This window comes from Pantherophis guttatus, chromosome 1 (assembly GCF_059756535.1).
Source record: "Pantherophis guttatus breed Tessera chromosome 1, ASM5975653v1, whole genome shotgun sequence".
Lineage (NCBI taxonomy): Eukaryota > Metazoa > Chordata > Lepidosauria > Squamata > Colubridae > Pantherophis > Pantherophis guttatus.
In genome coordinates this window covers 69,684,430-69,701,416 of record NC_142063.1, presented here as the reverse complement: position 1 = coordinate 69,701,416, position 16,987 = coordinate 69,684,430, and the positions used below count along the sequence as shown (strand labels likewise).

General features: G+C 37.4%; 2 protein-coding genes and 1 long non-coding RNA gene across 3 annotated transcripts in view; 2 read left to right on the top strand and 1 right to left on the bottom strand.

Moving 5' to 3' along the window:
• Positions 1-5,998, top strand: part of LOC117665643 (cytosolic phospholipase A2 epsilon-like) — a 52,592-nt gene extending 46,594 nt beyond the window's left edge. Inside the window, exons 19-20 of the mRNA XM_034417784.3 lie at positions 4,596-4,782; positions 5,488-5,998. Of these exons, the coding sequence (XP_034273675.1) occupies positions 4,596-4,782; positions 5,488-5,711 (411 nt within the window). The 3' untranslated portion in view covers positions 5,712-5,998. The remainder of the gene's footprint in view (positions 1-4,595; positions 4,783-5,487) is intronic.
• Positions 5,999-11,841: 5,843 nt separating this feature from the next.
• LOC117665646 (cytosolic phospholipase A2 epsilon-like) overlaps positions 11,842-16,987 on the top strand; it is a 57,890-nt gene continuing 52,744 nt past the window's right edge. The window contains exon 1 of the mRNA XM_034417785.3: positions 11,842-12,070. The gene's annotated coding sequence lies outside the window, so the exon portion shown is untranslated. The remainder of the gene's footprint in view (positions 12,071-16,987) is intronic.
• On the bottom strand, positions 12,720-13,931 carry LOC117665647 (uncharacterized). Its single transcript, XR_004591423.3, has 2 exons — positions 13,839-13,931; positions 12,720-13,164 (listed from the first exon to the last, which is right to left on the bottom strand). It is a non-coding gene; the product is annotated as an uncharacterized LOC117665647 (long non-coding RNA).

Below are 16,987 nucleotides of genomic sequence, written 5' to 3'. Positions count from 1 at the left end.
AGAATGGTATCAACAGCTCCAGGTTGTCTTTATGAAGGAAAACTTACTGTTTTTTATCACTAGTCCCCCAAAAAGACCTTGGACTCTAAAAATAGATTGTTTACACCATAGAGCTTTTTTCTTAATAATATCTAGTGTGTCTCCTGCAATGTATCACAGCATTAAGCCAAATTTGACTGTTTCAGAAATTATTCAATGCATGTTTAATTTGTTTCACAGTGACAGTGTAGCTACCACCACAAGGATATCTAAAGATTTCTTTTCGTCTAGGGTAAAACCAGGGGTTTCCATAAGTGAATATTTAATATCTTTGAACAAAATAAGAGCTGAACTGCATTTGAGGGGGGAGGTGATTTCAGACCAAACAATGAAAAGTGTTATTATCAACTCACTTGATCCATCATGGGACAATTTTATGTCACATTTAGACACAATCAATCTAGGATATTTATCCATAGAAAGTCTATCCAACAAATTGATAACAGAAGATAATTCAAGAAGGAATCGTTCTAACAATCACACAGAACACAAACCATATAGGAAAGTAGCTTTCCAAGAAAAATATAGTGGAACATTTAAATGTCATAATTGTGGATCCAGGGAACACAATAGAAGAGATTGCCCAAAATTTTTAAAAGAAAGATATAGATCAGAATACAGAAACAAATACGATTATAGACAGCCTTCCATAGAAAGGCATAGATATAGGAGCCCACCAAATCACAGAGAGAATAGAGGGGGCAGAGACAATTCAAAGGATAGAAAATCTGGTTCACTGAATGGATTAAATAAACAAGACAACACTAACACACAGCAAAGTGAGAACAATAATTGGCTTATTGATTCTGGAGCAACTAATCACACCACTAATAACAAAAGTATATTGTCTTCATTTGCAGAAGATAAATTTGTAATTAAGGTAGCTAACCAAGAAAAGGTTCAAGTATTAGGTAGAGGAAATGTAACCTTGCCTGGTCTAGGAAAAATAGAGGGGGTATTACTAATACCTGAAATACCTCATAACATATTAAGTGCCATAAAACTAAGCAGAGATTCTGACATTAACATTGTCTTTTCAAAAGGAAAGGCAACTTTGGAAAAGAATAAAATAAATGTAGGCACTGTGGTGATTAAAGGAGGCCTACCTTATCTGATGACAAAAGAAAAATGGTTACATAACATTGATTCAAATATGGAAGATTGTATTGAAATAGATGATGAGAATGTTAGCAACAGTGACAATGATGAATGTAAAATATCTCATGATCACACAGATGCACACAACGATAAGAAGCCAAAAATAGGTAAACCAATTCATGATGAGTGTGCTCACATCTTACATAGGAAGTTAGGACATGCCAGTTTTCCTGTAGTACAAAAAATGACTGAACACGCAGAAGGTGTTAAAATAAAAAATTGTGAAAATTATCTGGAATGCTCAGTATGTAAATCTACAAAACTAAAAACTAGTCCCAGGCCAAGAAAATCTACTAGATCAACTAACAAAATTTTTGATTTAGTACACATGGACTTAGTTGGTCCATTAACTCCATCAATCACTTATAGAAAACGTTACTTCCTGACAATAGTGGACGATTATAGCCGCTATGGATTTGTTTATACATTAAAACACAAAGATGAAACATTTCAAAAATTTAAAGAATTTTACAAACGCATAGAAACACAACACAACATCAAAATAAAACAAATTATGACAGACAGAGGATGCGAATTCATGTCTAAAGAATTCTCCCAATGGTTAAAAGACAAAGGAATGTTACATTACACATCTAGTCCATTTTCTGCGTTCCAAAACAGGATTGCAGAGAGAAAAAATTCCACATTACAAACCATGATTAGATGCACATTGGAAGATGCTGGCTTAAGCAAACAATTCTGGTCAGAAGCCTTACATTATTCAAATTACACACAAAATAGAACATGGTCCAGCATTGTAAATAAGACACCATATGAAGTGATGTATAATAGAAAACCAAAATTAGCACACATGCATATATTTGGAGTCACAGCAGACGTACACATACCTAAACAATTAAGAAGAAAGGGAGAAAATGTGTCCAGAAGACTCAGATTTATGGGATATGAGACTGGCACTAAAGGGTACAGATTCATTGATAGTAACAACAAATTTATAGTCTCCAGAACAGCTGTGTTCCATGAACAAGCCAACTGGTCTAAATTACATCTTAATGAAATATTCCCAAATAAATATGAAGATACAAAACCTCATGAGAAAGGGACTATAGAAAAGCAAAATATCAACAAATATAAAAACAAAACCAAGACTTGGACAAATAGCCAACACAAAATAAAGACAGACACACTAACAAAAAAGGAAGCAAGATATTTGCATGATAACGATAGTAAACCCGAAAAAATCATTAGAAACACCAGAAATCAAATGCCAAATAAATACAAGGATTATGTAATGCATATGGATGGTGAACCAACAACACCCAATACATATGAGGAAGTGCTAAAACTTCCTCGCGAAGAAAAAGAAAAATGGGAATTAGCAATGAAGAAAGAGATGGAAAGTTTACAAGGATTAAATGTATTTACACCTGCAATTGCACCTAAAGATAAAACAATTATTGGTACCAGGTGGATATATAAAATTAAGAATTTAGAGGGAGGAAATACTCTATACAAAGCTAGATTAGTTGCACAGGGTTATGCACAGAAATATCCGGAGGACTATACTGACACGTATTCCCCCACTGTAAGAACAGAGAGTGTCAAAACAGCTCTAGTGGTAGCATCAGCACTCAATCTTGATGTATTCCAATATGACATACAGACTGCGTACCTACACGCAAAACTAGATAAAGAAATATACGTAAGAGCACCTCACAGTCAATACACAAACAGAAATGAGACTTGGTTGTTAAACAAGAGTTTATACGGGCTAAAACAATCTGGTAAACGGTGGTATGATTGTTTAGTAAAAGTACTTAAGAACATGGACTTCAACGCTACCACTGCTGATAATTGTTTCTTTGTCAAGAGGGGTGATGATTACATTGAATTTGTATTGATTTATGTGGATGACATTTTATACATAGGAAAACATAAAGAGAGAAGAGAAACTTTTGTAACTAAATTAAATGAGCATTTCTCGTTGAAATCTTTAGGCAAGGTAAACAAATACCTTGGTGTCCAAATTAATAAGACAAAAAGGGGATTCAAACTTACCCAGAGAGATAAGATCATAGAACTTTTAAATAAATGCAACTTAAACAATGCCAAACCTTGTGATACTCCTATGCAAACTGACTTTCTAAGAAATACTGATGAATCTTCTCCCGAATTCAAGGACAACACATTTTATAGATCAATCATAGGTTCACTCCTTTATATATCTAATTGGACTAGACCAGATATCGCTTTACCACTCAATTTATTATCCAGGCATGTCAGCAAACCAACAATGTATCACTGGGAAGCTGTTAAAAGAATTTTAAGATATCTAAAAAGTACACTAGACTTTTGTTTAATGTTAGAACCTAATGATAATAAAGAACCAAAGCTTACGTGTTATGCAGATGCAGATTGGGCTGGAGACATCTCATGCAGAAAAAGTACATCTGGTTATGTATTTCTCTTAAATGACTGTCCAGTTTACTGGTACACTGGTAAACAAGAACTAGTGGCCACTTCAACGACAGAAGCGGAATATGTTTGTTTATCCAAAGCCGCAAATAACCTTGTATGGTTTAATGATTTAATTTCAGATGTCTGGAAAAAACCTGCTTTGCCTTTTGTTATGCATGAAGACAATAAAGCAGCCATTGAAATATCTAGATCTGATGCCATTGGACAAAGGTCCAGACATATAGATATAAAATTTAAACATGTGAGACAATTATCTCAGGATGGATTTATTAAAGCAGTGCATTGCGACACTTCAGAACAATTAGCTGATATATTGACAAAGCCTTTACCTTCTAAGCAGCACAAATATTTAACCTCTAAGTTGTATGTTTTGTATTGTCCTGAATCTGAGTGTAACTGGTGTTGTATAACGAATCGGCATTTAGAGGGGGATTTGTCAGATGTAAATGCCTTATTCTCTAATGTGTAAATAGTGTACAAACAGGGTATCAGGGGTTAACTTATTCTTCACTTCTTAATGTATTCATAATTCACCACTCCCATATATAGCTCCACCCATTGTATATATAAGGAGCTACCTACACCCTTTCCCTTGCTTCTATCTGTGAATATTCAGTGAATATAGAATGCCTACTGTAAATAAAAGAATATATAGTTAAATCTTTAACTCTTGCTAATCTTATTGAGTCTGATCCTGAAAATATTGCAACACCTAATATTGTTCAATTTCAGAATCTGGCCAACTTGAATTTCAGATCTGATCATAACCGATTATTAATAACCAGTATTAGCCGGCACAAAGAAAGGAAGTGGGGATTTTAAAGACTGTTTTCTTTCTAAGAATTACCGTTGTACTTTGTGCTTATTACATTATGGTTTCAAATCAATGTCTGCATTAAAAATCCTGTCTGGATGTCTTTTTGAACTTGCTAACATTGGCTGTTACTGTGCTTTTTAAGCCTCTGGAACATGCCTCCGCATATTTCTCAGCACAAGGGATCCCATTCCCCAAGATTTTGCTAAATGAGGAGGAAAAGAAAAATATGAAAGAATGCTACATCTTTGAAGATACAGACAATCCTGAAGCCCCCATCCTGCTTTATTTCCCACTAGTGAATGACACCTTCCAAAGATATATCGCACCTGGTGAGTTAATAGTACAATACAATAGAAAGTACCTTTTTAGTAGGTGTTGATCTGCCTGATCCAGGACAAACTCATTGAAAGAGCTCATCTGAAAGGAAAAGTTATCACAGTTGAATTCTTTTAGTCAGAAAAAAAGTAAAACAAGAAAGAAAATTATATAAAATTTATTTTATATAATTTATTGTGTGGAGAAAGCAAATAAATCATTTTCATGTTTGGAACACTAGAACCTGCCTCATCCAATTAAGCTGAATAATGGAAGACTCAGAACATATGAAAGGACAACATATCATTAACCTGTACAATTTTTTGCTTCAATATATAAACCTGGGTTCATACATACATTACACAATACCATAGTATGATTTCACTTAATACATTGTATGAAACTGGTTATTGTGAACTTTAAATCCTAATTGCAGTGCAAACATTATTAAACAAACAGTGACTTAGAGTGATGTATGAAACGGACTCTAGTGCTGACTATCAAACTAAATAGTTTTAAAAAGTGATTAGATCAATATATGAAGGAATTGTCATTAATACTTCTTCCTTCTTAGAGAACAGGAATGTAAGGGCATTATATTATGTTATGTCCTCTGGTGGGTTTCTGATTGGTGTTAGTTTGGTCAATTAAGGAGCACAATACAAGGTATTGTCATTTTTTTATACATAATTAGTGTATCTTCTTTTTTTCTTCTGCAGGCATAGAACGTAATGCAGCTCAATTGCCACAAGGCAATGTTGATGTCTCAAGTGCCTTTTCACCATATTCTACAAGACAGGTCTCACTGCAGGAGGAGGAATTTAACAAGCTGTTAAATCTAACCAACTATAATGTTCAGAATAATGCAAACACAATCTTGGGGGTTTTGCACAAGGTGATAGAACGGAAGAAACAGGCTCAATTACCTCAGTCATCATCATGAAATTGCCATCTTTGACTTGTAAAAGGAAACATACATGTAAGAACTCCAAGCTCTGATAAAAAAAAAAAAAGGATAGCTAATGTAAAATAATTGAAGTTGGTTGAATTGTACTATAGTCTTAAATTACAATATAATATAGTTGCATATTTGAATCATGTCTTATATATTGTCTTCCATTTATTCAGATTTCTGATATTCAAAAAATTGCCTCTTAGTTACGAATATAATTATAATGCACATGATACTTTACTCCAAACTTTAATAAATAAATATATTATAAATTGCAATCTGTTGTATTTTGTCTAAACTACAGTGACTCAAAAAAGTTTATTGAATTAGTTGTTTAAAAACTTATAAAACCTTGATTTAAATGTTGCTAAAATAAACTGATATGGGTATAAGCAGTACATGAAATATATATATATTCATTATATATATAATTGCATAAAACCATTTTGCTTTATAGACTTGTTTTTGTTTCACATCTATGCCAGAGGGGTAGTAGTTAAAGCAGGAAACTAGAAACCTGGAGTAGATGGAGAGTAGATGACTCTCTTCTGATTTTGATAGAAAACTCTCAGTTGGATGTCTTACACTATGCATTTGGCAGTCTATCTTATTGCCTATGTAATTTAGAGGAAGTAAAAGAGCCTGCTAATGATCCCAATGGGATCTCCTGTCAGTTAATGACTTGCTGTGCTCTAACTGAAACATATAGTTAGCAGTCCAGAGGATGTGAGTAATCTCCTCTATTTGTAGCATGACAAATATACATATCATCTCTGGGTAAGGTTATTTGATGAAATCACCTGTGTTTTACCATAATATCCAGGAGCTTAAATCCTGCTTTGGTGAGGGCTGTTCTTTGGTCTTGTGTCACATGCATAGTTAGGTATTTTTTAGATGAAATGAAAAGTCATTTTTGTTCTGGGCCAGCCATTTAAGGATTTGATATTATCAAGTGCCTCTATATCAAGGATATTGAGTACTAATAACCAGGATCCTCTGTTTGTCCTTGGCTTGGTGGCCAATTGACATTAATACGGAATTTTAAAATCCATGGGGCAAGGTGGCCTTGGTAAACTGATCCAGCTATGTGACAGGGAGGGACTTGCCAGATTATTCAATGAGATCCTCGCTTCAAATGAACAGTATAATCTCAAAGGGATTAGAAAATCAAGACATTATGTTTAGAGGTTAATTGAATTTGAAATACTTATAAAGCATGACAGAACATTTTCAAAGGCTTATGTCAAGTTCAAAGCATGTTTTTGCTGTTGTGACATTATTGCTTGCCAATGAATCCAGGGGGGAGGGAAGGGTGAAATGCAATGTAGGCTCCAGACATCAAGAAGACAAGGCGTGAGAGAGAAGGACGCTTCAGCAGGAGTTTGCCAAAACCAAAGACTTTTTCTCATAAAAATACAATGGCATTCAATTGGACAATGTGACCTGCACTAATAGGCGGAGGGAGAATCCTATACTTTAATTATATGGGTTTGTGCAGTAATTAGCTAGATCTGGTTTTGCCGTCATCAGTGCTGAAATGATGTACTTAATAAAGTTTTGCATTCAGAGATTGTGGTTGACATTGAGATTGTCTCGACTGTGCTTGCTTTGGTTGGGTTTGGCAATTGGAACGTTGACAGCTTATATATAAGTTGCTTCTGAAATATGATTCAGAGACTAAATATATTAAAAATTACATGATCAAATGGATGCTGAACCTAAACAGAATATTATTCAACAATGGAAGACAGACAAATTCACTGTGTATGATACACTAAGAAAAAAATCCAGTACTAATTATTAAAATGGACAATACATATTCAGAAAATTATTCAAATCATAAAAAAGAAGGTGGAATATTTTCACATATCTGGAGGCTATATCATAAAGCTTACAGTATCTATTTTGCAAGATGAACATTGCAGGGTGAAACAAAACCTGCATGTTAACTTTCTTTGACTACAAGGTATTTTTCTACTTAGCATCAGCAAATCTTATATACTTACAAAATACACTGATCAGGTCTTATACAGGTTACTTCATACTTTTTACTGAAAATCACATTTGGTCATATAATCACCTAAAAAATATCTGTTTAAGTTAACCAACAGACACCTTACAAGATATGTTTTCAAGCCAGAAAGACTGCCTGTCCCAGTAAAGTTATCTTTTCATGTAATTAAGAATTAAAAATTGTACTCCAAAAAAAAGAGTTTTGGCTTAACTGAGTTGTAAAAACAAACAAACAAACAAGCAAAAACAGTAGGACTGAACAATAATGTATAACAGACCCTAAATTTTCATTTTAAATGGGTTAAGGACAGGGGTGAAATCTAAAATTTTTGCTAATGGTTCTGTAGGCGTGGCTTAATTAGTGGGCGTGGCTTGGTGGTAAGGTAACTGAGAGGGTGGGGCTTGTTGGTCAGGTGGGCGTGGCCAAGTCAATGTCACTTCTTTGCCCTTTTTTAACCTACAAAACACAACATAACACAACTAGCTCACTCACAATATAAAAGCAGCTGTGCTAGACCCAAAATGGCCCCTGCAACAAGCAGGAACCTCACACAGCCACAAAAAGCCCAAAAAAACCAACTTTCACACTTTACACACACAAAATTCCACATACAGCTTTGTGAGATTTTGTGTGATTGTGTAGTTAGAGTGAAACACTACAGAAACACACTAAATCTCAGAAAGCTGCACAAATATTATTTTATTTTATTTTATTTTTATTTTTATATAAAAGCAGCTAAATTTAAAACTTCCTAAACTTTAAATGGCCAGCTCTAAAAAAAGAACAACTAAAAAACCCCCCAATTAACTATTTTTTTAAAGCTCCCAAAGGGGAAAAAAACTTACCCAATTGAACAGGGGTCTCCAACCTTGGCAACTTTAAGACTTGTAGACTTCAACTCCCAGAATTCCTCAGCCAGTTTTGCTTTGCTGGCTGAGGAATTATGGGAGTTGAAGTCCACAACTCCCTGCCTGCTTGATTGCAGGCAGGGAGATTCAGTTGCTTGCTGATGCAATGGATTGCAGGGATTACAGCAAGGCATTGCAACCAGCAGCTAAAGTAAGCAAGCTGAGGGGGGGAAGGGGAGGGATTTTTGCTACCGATTAGCAGGCAGAGCCATTTAAAAGGAAAAAAGTTTTTTTCTTTTACATGGCTCTGGCAATCCAAGCTGAGTTGCCTAATTAGCAGGCAACTAAGCTGGGATTATCAGAGCTTGGCTGGTCAGAGCCATTTAAAAGAAAAAAAAGGCTCTGATGATCGCGCGGCTCAGCTGGGCATGGGGGGTGGGGGCAGGGATTTTTGCTACCGGTTCTCCGAACTGCCCGCAGCCATTACTACCTACTTGCCCGGGCCGGTCCAAACCGGGAGCATTTCGCCCTGGTTAAGGAATATGTGTATGTGTGTGTATGTGTGTGTGTGGAGACTGGACAATATGTAACTCATTATATGAACTATTTAGTTCTATGTCATAACACATGTTTGATGATCAAGCTTAGAATGCAATCTGTTTGCCAAGAATAAAAGGCATAGGTGTTTTGTGAATGTGTGCATTGAAGCTACAGATCATTTTTTGAAATTTATCTTCAAAAGTATTTTGATTTACCTCAGTTTGGTTCAACAGGATATTGGTTAACTTCAATTCCATCTGAATGTACTTTGAAGTCCAGCCCCATATTTGCATTATTAATATGTTTCACATTTCCCTCCCTTATATCCTACTCATTCCTTACAATTATTAAGTAAACAACTGGTTTGTTACTGTATTATTGACTGTACTACTGTATTAATGAAAGCCCACTTCAATTTATTTTACCTCATATATGTAACAAGCGCCACTCCCCCATTTTACACGAGCTTGTCAAGCCTAAGAACTATTCCTGCCCTTAAACAATATCTCTTTAAAGCTTTCTAGCTCAAAAGAAAGGAAAGTTATTCATTTCAACACAAGCAGGATGAAATTGACCAGACTGTACTGAATCAGCCCATGCAAAGGAAATAATATAATTTGACAAAATTTCAGGCCAAGTAAAGGCACACACCTAATTCCATCAGTGTTCCAATGCTTGTTGAGAAAAAGGTATAACTATTTCCACCACTGCTACCACCTCGGACAAATGTGGTTTCATAAACAATAACACAGCTCCTTTTGTATACACTAGGAATTATCTGGGTTCTTTCCTCTGGTCTTGAAATCAGAACAGCCGATCAGAGCCCCAGGATAGAGTTATCATGGAAAAGGGTGACATATAAATGTAACATGTAAATAAATAAGAAACAATAAGAATTTCCCATTCTATAGTTCCAAAAATATCAAAACATCTTAGCCCCCATGTGACTTGTTAGTGGTACAAGGTCTCAGGTGTGAAGGGGGAGCAGGTATGTTGCATTTATGGCTCTCACTCTCTCATACTGTTCACTAGAAGTTCAACATGGCACCTCTTAGCAATTAACTCTCTTGAGGATCTGAAAAAATGAATTGTTGCTCTACATAAAGATGGCCTAGGCTATAAGAAGATTGCCAAGACCCTGAAACTGAGCTGCAGCATGGTGGCCAAGACCATACATCAGTTTAACAGGACAGGTTCCACCTAGAACAGGCCTCACTATGGTCGACCAAAGAAGTTGAGTGCCCATGCTCAGTGTTATATCCAGAGGATGGCTTTGGGAAATAGATGTATGAGTGCTGCCAGCATTACTGCAGAGGTTGAAGGGGTGGGGGGTCAACCGGTCAGTACTCAGACCATACGCCACACACTTCATCAAATTGGTCTGCAGAGCTGTTGTCCCAGAAGGAAGCCTTTTCTAAAGATGATGCACAAGAAAGTCCTCAAACGGTTTGCTGCAAACAAGCAGACTAAGGACATGGATTTCTGGAACCATGTCCTGTGGTCCAATGAGACAAAGATAAACTTATTTGGTTCAGATGGTGTCAAGCATGTGTGGTGGCAACCAGAAGACCAGCTGGCCGGCACAGATGTGCATGCTGGAACCGGGAAGAGCAACAGGTGATGGCTGGCGTGCCCAGAGAGATGGCTCTGCATGCCACTTCCAGCACGTATGCCATAGGTTCGCCATCACAGGTATAGGGTCTCATGCTTGAGCAGGGGGTTGGACTAGAAGACCTCCCAGGTCCCTTCCAACTCTGTTATTCTGTTAGTATTGCTTATAATACAAGCTCTTCCCTTGTGAGCCTGAAAGTTCTTTTACCCAATTGATCAAGGAAAATCAATAATTATATACAAGGAATCCTGATTTTCAGTGAATTCTTTTTGAATTTTGAGCGTGTGTGGTGGCAACCAGGTGAGGAGTACAAAGACAAGTGTGTCTTGCCTACAGTCAAGCATGGTGGTGGGAATGTCATGGTCTGGGGCTGCATGAATGCTGCTGGCACTGGGGAGCTACAGTTCATTGAGGAAACCATGAATGCCAACATGTACTGTGACATACTGAAGCAGAGCATGATCCCCTTCCTTCAGAGACTGGGCTGCAGGGCAGTATTTCAACATGATAACAACCCCAAACACACCTCCAAATCAACCACTGCCTTGCTAAAGAAACTGAGGGTAAAGGTGATCGATCCTTATGTCCTGCATGTCTCCAGACCTAAACCCTATTGAGCATCTGTGGGGCATCCTGAAATGGAAGGTGGAGGTGCGCAAGGTCTCTAACATCCACCAGCTCTGTGACGTCGTCATGGAGGAGTGGCAGAGGACTCCAGTGGCAACCTGTGAAGCTCTGATGAACTCTATGCCCAAGAGGGTTAAGGCAGTACTGGAAAATAATGGTGACCACACAAAATATTGACACTCTGGGCCCCATTTGGACATTATCAATTAAGGGTGTACTCACTTTTGTTGCCAGCAGTTTAAACATTAATGGCTGTATGTTGTGTTATTTTGAGGGGACAGCACATTTACACTGTTATATAAGCTGTATATACTCATTACTTTATACTGTAGCCAAGTGTCATTTCTTCAGTGTTGTCACATGAAAAGATATACTTAAATATTTAGAAAATGTGAGGGGGTGTACTCACTTCTGTGATATACTGTAAATTAAAAATGTTACACCTGACATACCTGCTATTTAAAACATTGCCAAGCTTATTAATGTAAACCAGATGCTTGTATGGTTGTGTTGAAGAGAAATTACCAAAAACAGCAGTTTACAAGATTTGAGATGATGCAGAATATGCAAATCAACAGCCCTTTCCTGTTCTGTGTGGTTTAGGAATGTGATGCCACAGTAAAAAGAAAAAATTGAGCTATAAGTGGAAGCTCAGCTGGTATATTAGAAATCACTCAAGGTAGCAGTGGACGTGGGCTAAACTAATGAGGTAAGTACCAATTGTTTCTTCCTTAGCATGATTGAAGTAGACATTTAAAGGGGGGGGGAAGAGGGAGAACAAGTCAAGCTATGTTCAGCTTCTATAACTCAGCTGTTCAGGCATTTTGCAAGGAGGGGGCACAGTCTTCTCTCACATAGCTATCAATCTGAAATGAGAAAAGTTGCCAACTACATTGTAAACAATAATGTAGAAGCAGGTGTGAAATCTACTTTTCCTACCAGTTCAGAAGTGCAAGTGAAATGATTGGCAGCAGTTGAGATGAAACTTTCTAAAATAAAATATCTTTTACTAAGAGGATCAACACCAATCTGGACTTTTTTAAAAAAAGTCCAGTGAAAAAAAGTCCAGTCTAACAACAGCTGGACTAAAAAAAGTCAAAGAAATTGAACAAAAATGCTTCGTGTTAATAAGGAAATGCTTGTCATTAATAATAATTTCTACACTACCTACAGTTTGATGATATGTTTCATAGAATCATGTATTCTCCTCCTGCTGAGGGATAATAATTTTGTGTTTTATTTTGGGGAATACTGTGGATTTTGGATCATCGATTCATTGGGATGATCAAGTATTAAAAGATTGTAAAAGGGACTGTGTAAAGATGCTCACCCTAATATAATCCATACATATGCATTAATAAGTGAAGGAAATTTATTACTGGTTTATCCTGCCTTACGAGCAGGAAACATTGTACATAGGTATAACATTGTAGAGGGATTCATAATTTATAACACCGTAATTTGAAAAGTTGACTGTTGCTACAGGAATAACGTCTTTGATTGCACTTTCCTTAAATTGAAAATCACTAATAATTAGCCTGCTGTCTTGACTATGGGACTCCCTTTTAATTCTCTTGTCTTGCCTGTTTGCTGATGTTTTGCATTGAGATTAAAAAAACGTTTTATTATCTGGATAACAAATATATATTCATGTGTCATCATGAACGTCTCGCAAAATCTTTACAATGTAAATTGTATATTTGAGGTCAAATTCTCTGACAGAGGCAAATTCCACTTTCTAATCTCCATGATGCCATTCTGCCACATCATAGTTGAAACTGAATCCCAGTAGAGTGTTATTGCCTATAAACAAAAGAGAAATCCAGACTGATTATGCCAAACTTGATTTTAGTAACTTTGTTTAAAGAGAATTTTCTTAAATTATTAAATTTTCTTTACAACAAGCTTAAATAAAGAGCCTGGATAGCTCAGCAGACTAATGCATTGTAATTTAACTCCAGCTGTCTGCAATTAGTAAGTTCGAATCTCACCAGGCTCAAGGTTGACTCAGCCTTCCATCCTTTCTAAGGTAGGTAAATTGAGAACCCAGTTTGTGGGGGCAATAATCTGACTTTGTATAAAATATACAAAAGTATGAAGGCTATTGCTTAACGCATTGTAAGCTGCCCTGAGTCTCTGGAGAAGAGCAGCATATAAATCAAATCAAATTAAAAAAAAATTTTCTTTAAGAAGACTGAATGATTTGTAAACTGAATGTTCTCGTTCATAAATCCCAACTTCTGTCAACCTCTCCCCAAATGTTTAAAAACTTGCCAACCCACTCCAACATTGAGAGGAAAGGTGAGCAACTTTGGAACAATCCAACAAGGATTTAATTCCATGTTGGCATTAATTCTAAGGGTTGGAAAGGGTTCTAAACTATCAACTAATAACATTAATTAATTAATTTCAAAAAAACTTAGAAATAAGGAGAAATTTCCTGACAGTTACAATAATTAATCAATAGAACATCTTACCTTCAGAAATTGTGGGTTCTCCAGATTGGAGAAACATTTGTCTGAAATAGTAGAGGGCAGTGTTGGTGAACCTTTTCAGCACCAAATGCCAAAACGCACAGGTGCGCGTGGGGTGAGCGCCAGAAGCTGGAAGAGCAGCTCTCAGCTGCACAGAGAAGCTGAACTTCCGGTCTCTGGTGTGCGCATGCGCGACAATCACCTGGTCTTCTGGTTTCTGGCATGCATGCATGCGTGTGCAAAGATTAGCTGGCCGACATGCATGTATGCACCTAAAGCCAAAAGCTCAGTTTCTCAGTGTGCGCATGCGCGCCAGGGAGCTGTTTTTCTGGTTTCCAGTGCTCCTGTGCACGTGAAGACCAGCTGGCCGGCACAGATGTGCATGCTGGAACCGGGAAGAGCAACAGGCGATGGCTGGCGTGCCCAGAGAGATGGCTCTGCATGCCACTTCCAGCACGTATGCCATAGGTTCGCCATCATGGGTATAGGGTCTCCTGCTTGAGCAGGGGCTTGGACTAGAAGACCTCCCAGGTCCCTTCCAACTCTGTTATTCTGTTAGTATTGCTTATAATACAAGCTCTTCCCTTGTGAGCCTGAAAGTTCTTTTACCCAATTGATCAAGGAAAATCAATAATTATATACAAGGAATCCTGATTTTCAGTGAATTCTTTTTGAACACACACAAATTAATGCCTTATACTGTAGAGTGGCATTGGAGGGTGTGTATTTCAAAACAGGCAAGATGATGGCTGCCATAGCATGGCTAAAGCCCTGCCCCTTTTGTGGTTTGACATTACATGCATGTACCAAAGAGTAGGCTTTGATTTCATGTCCAAGATTGCCATCTTCCCTGTTTGACACAATATTTGTCCAATTGGTTTCCTTTTAGCCATTAATCAAGAAATAAATGCTTGGACTTCCGGTTTCCTTGTCTTCGGCGACGGCGGCGCTCTTTGAAGCTCCGCCAGCCCCGCCGCCTGTAGAGCCGCTTCGCGATCGAGAAGCGGCTCGAAAACTTCAAAATCCTGAGGATTGTTGGAGGAGAGATAGCAGGGCACAGGTCGAGCCCCTGTAACCCCCCAGGGAATCGTTTCTGGGGAGGAAACAGGCGCTGCTCCCTTCCAACCTGCTGAGACTCCGGGCGGCGTGGGACGATTCTGCTCCTGCAGAACAAGCCGGCTGCAGGAAACTTAAAGCGAAAGAACCAGCTTTAATAAACAGCGAAACTACCTGAATCCTGAAATTTGGAAACGCAAGTATTAGCACTTTGTTGACTTTTCAATCTGAGACAATGCGAATGAGTGAAAGTGCTTTGAAAAAACATGGCGCCTAGCTTCAGAGTTAACGAGCCAGCGAGTGTGGATTGGTGAAGTTATTTTGTTTTGCTACAAAGTTTCCAAGTTGCTACTAAGCTGCCTTGCTTGTTATAAGAGAAATAACTGGGAAATTTTTTTCCCTTTTCAATATTGGACTCTGCTTTATTTTAACCCTTGTTTGATCAAATCTGGGGGACTTTTTTAGAAGTCTTTGTGCAGGAGGGAAAGGAAAAGGAACTTCCCTCTTTAGAAAAACTAGATCACGAGCCAGGATGGCTTCAAAGAAGCAGGAAGGGAAGGCATTAGGGGGGGATCCCCCACACACAAACAGCAAACGCAACTTCCCCCTGCTCAACAGCTACAAACTCAGAAAAAAGAATTTGATGTGGGAGATTTAAAAGAATTTATTTCTAAAACTCTGGATGACAAATTTCAAAAATGTCAACAGTAGATAGATGATAAATTTCAAAAATCACATCAGGAACTTATGCAGGAAATTAATGAAGTCAAAGACATGGTGAAACAGAATCAAAATAAGGTGACCAAAAAAATATCAGAAGTGGCGTCTGGCCTGGCAGAATTTATTGGGAAAGTTGATTATAAAGTTGAAGAATTCAAATCAGAAGTTAATGTCAAGATGAAAGACAATGATTATAAAATTGATGAAGTTGATAATAAAATGCAGAGAATTGATGATGAGATTGTTATGATACAATTCCGGGCGATGGAATTCGCCATACGGCTTCGGGGAATTCGAGAGGAGGAGAGACAGGATTTGAGACAAGTTTGTTCTGAAGCCTTGGCCAAGATTCTACAAGTTAATCCTGATGTGGTATTTCACAAAATAGATAAAATCTATAGAGTGAACTCTTGGGTGGCCAGACAAAGACAACTGCCTAGAGATGTGGTCATATACTTTACAGAAAGAGGAATTAGAAATGATATCCTGCAAAAATCTTTTTATACTTCTGTACAAGTGGGGGGTTCACGACTTCAAATCTTTAAAGAATTACCTCCTAAAATGCTGAAAGCCAGAAAAGAATTTGGTTTTCTTGTTAAGGAACTGAGAAATTTACAGATACCCTTCCGGTGGGACGCACCAGCTGGGTTAATTTTTAGATACAAGGGAGAAGGGTATCGGTTGAATACCGTGGAGAAGGCACAACACTTTTACACTACTATTCTTAAGGAAAGAACACCATCTCCACGTACATCCACAGTTTTGGAGATTAAAGAGAGTGAAGAGAGGCAATTGCAAGAACAGTCCAAGCAGGAATTAGAAGTAGTGCAAGGTGCAGAAGGAGGTTTTCTGAGTGAGCCCTTGTTGGATTCTTCTCCAATTTTGGATTTGATTCAGTTGACAGAAGTTAAAGATCAACGTATAACTAGAGCCCAATCCAAGCTACTTAAACAAAAGCAACAACAACAACAGGAAAGACAAGACAAGAAGGCAGTTAAGAGTATCGTACAAGAGAGTGGAGCTATGGGAGGAGCGAGATCGAAGCTCTCGGATGAACTTCAAATATTTTGCTCTGTGCTCCAGAAAGAGGCTGATGACCTTTAAGTGTCTATCTTGGAATGTCAATGGGTTGAATTCAGCACAGAAAAGGAAGAAATTATTTACATATTTGAAACAATTTAATAATGATATAATATGTTTACAAGAAACGCATATCACAACTCAAGATCAAAAATATTTGATAAATTCAAAACTAGGAGCACATTATATATCTTCAACTTCGCAGAAAAAGAATGGTGTGGTTATTTATGTAAATAAAAAATTAACAGCGAAAGTTATAGAAGCAGATCAAGATGGTAGGTTTGTAGCAATTGAAT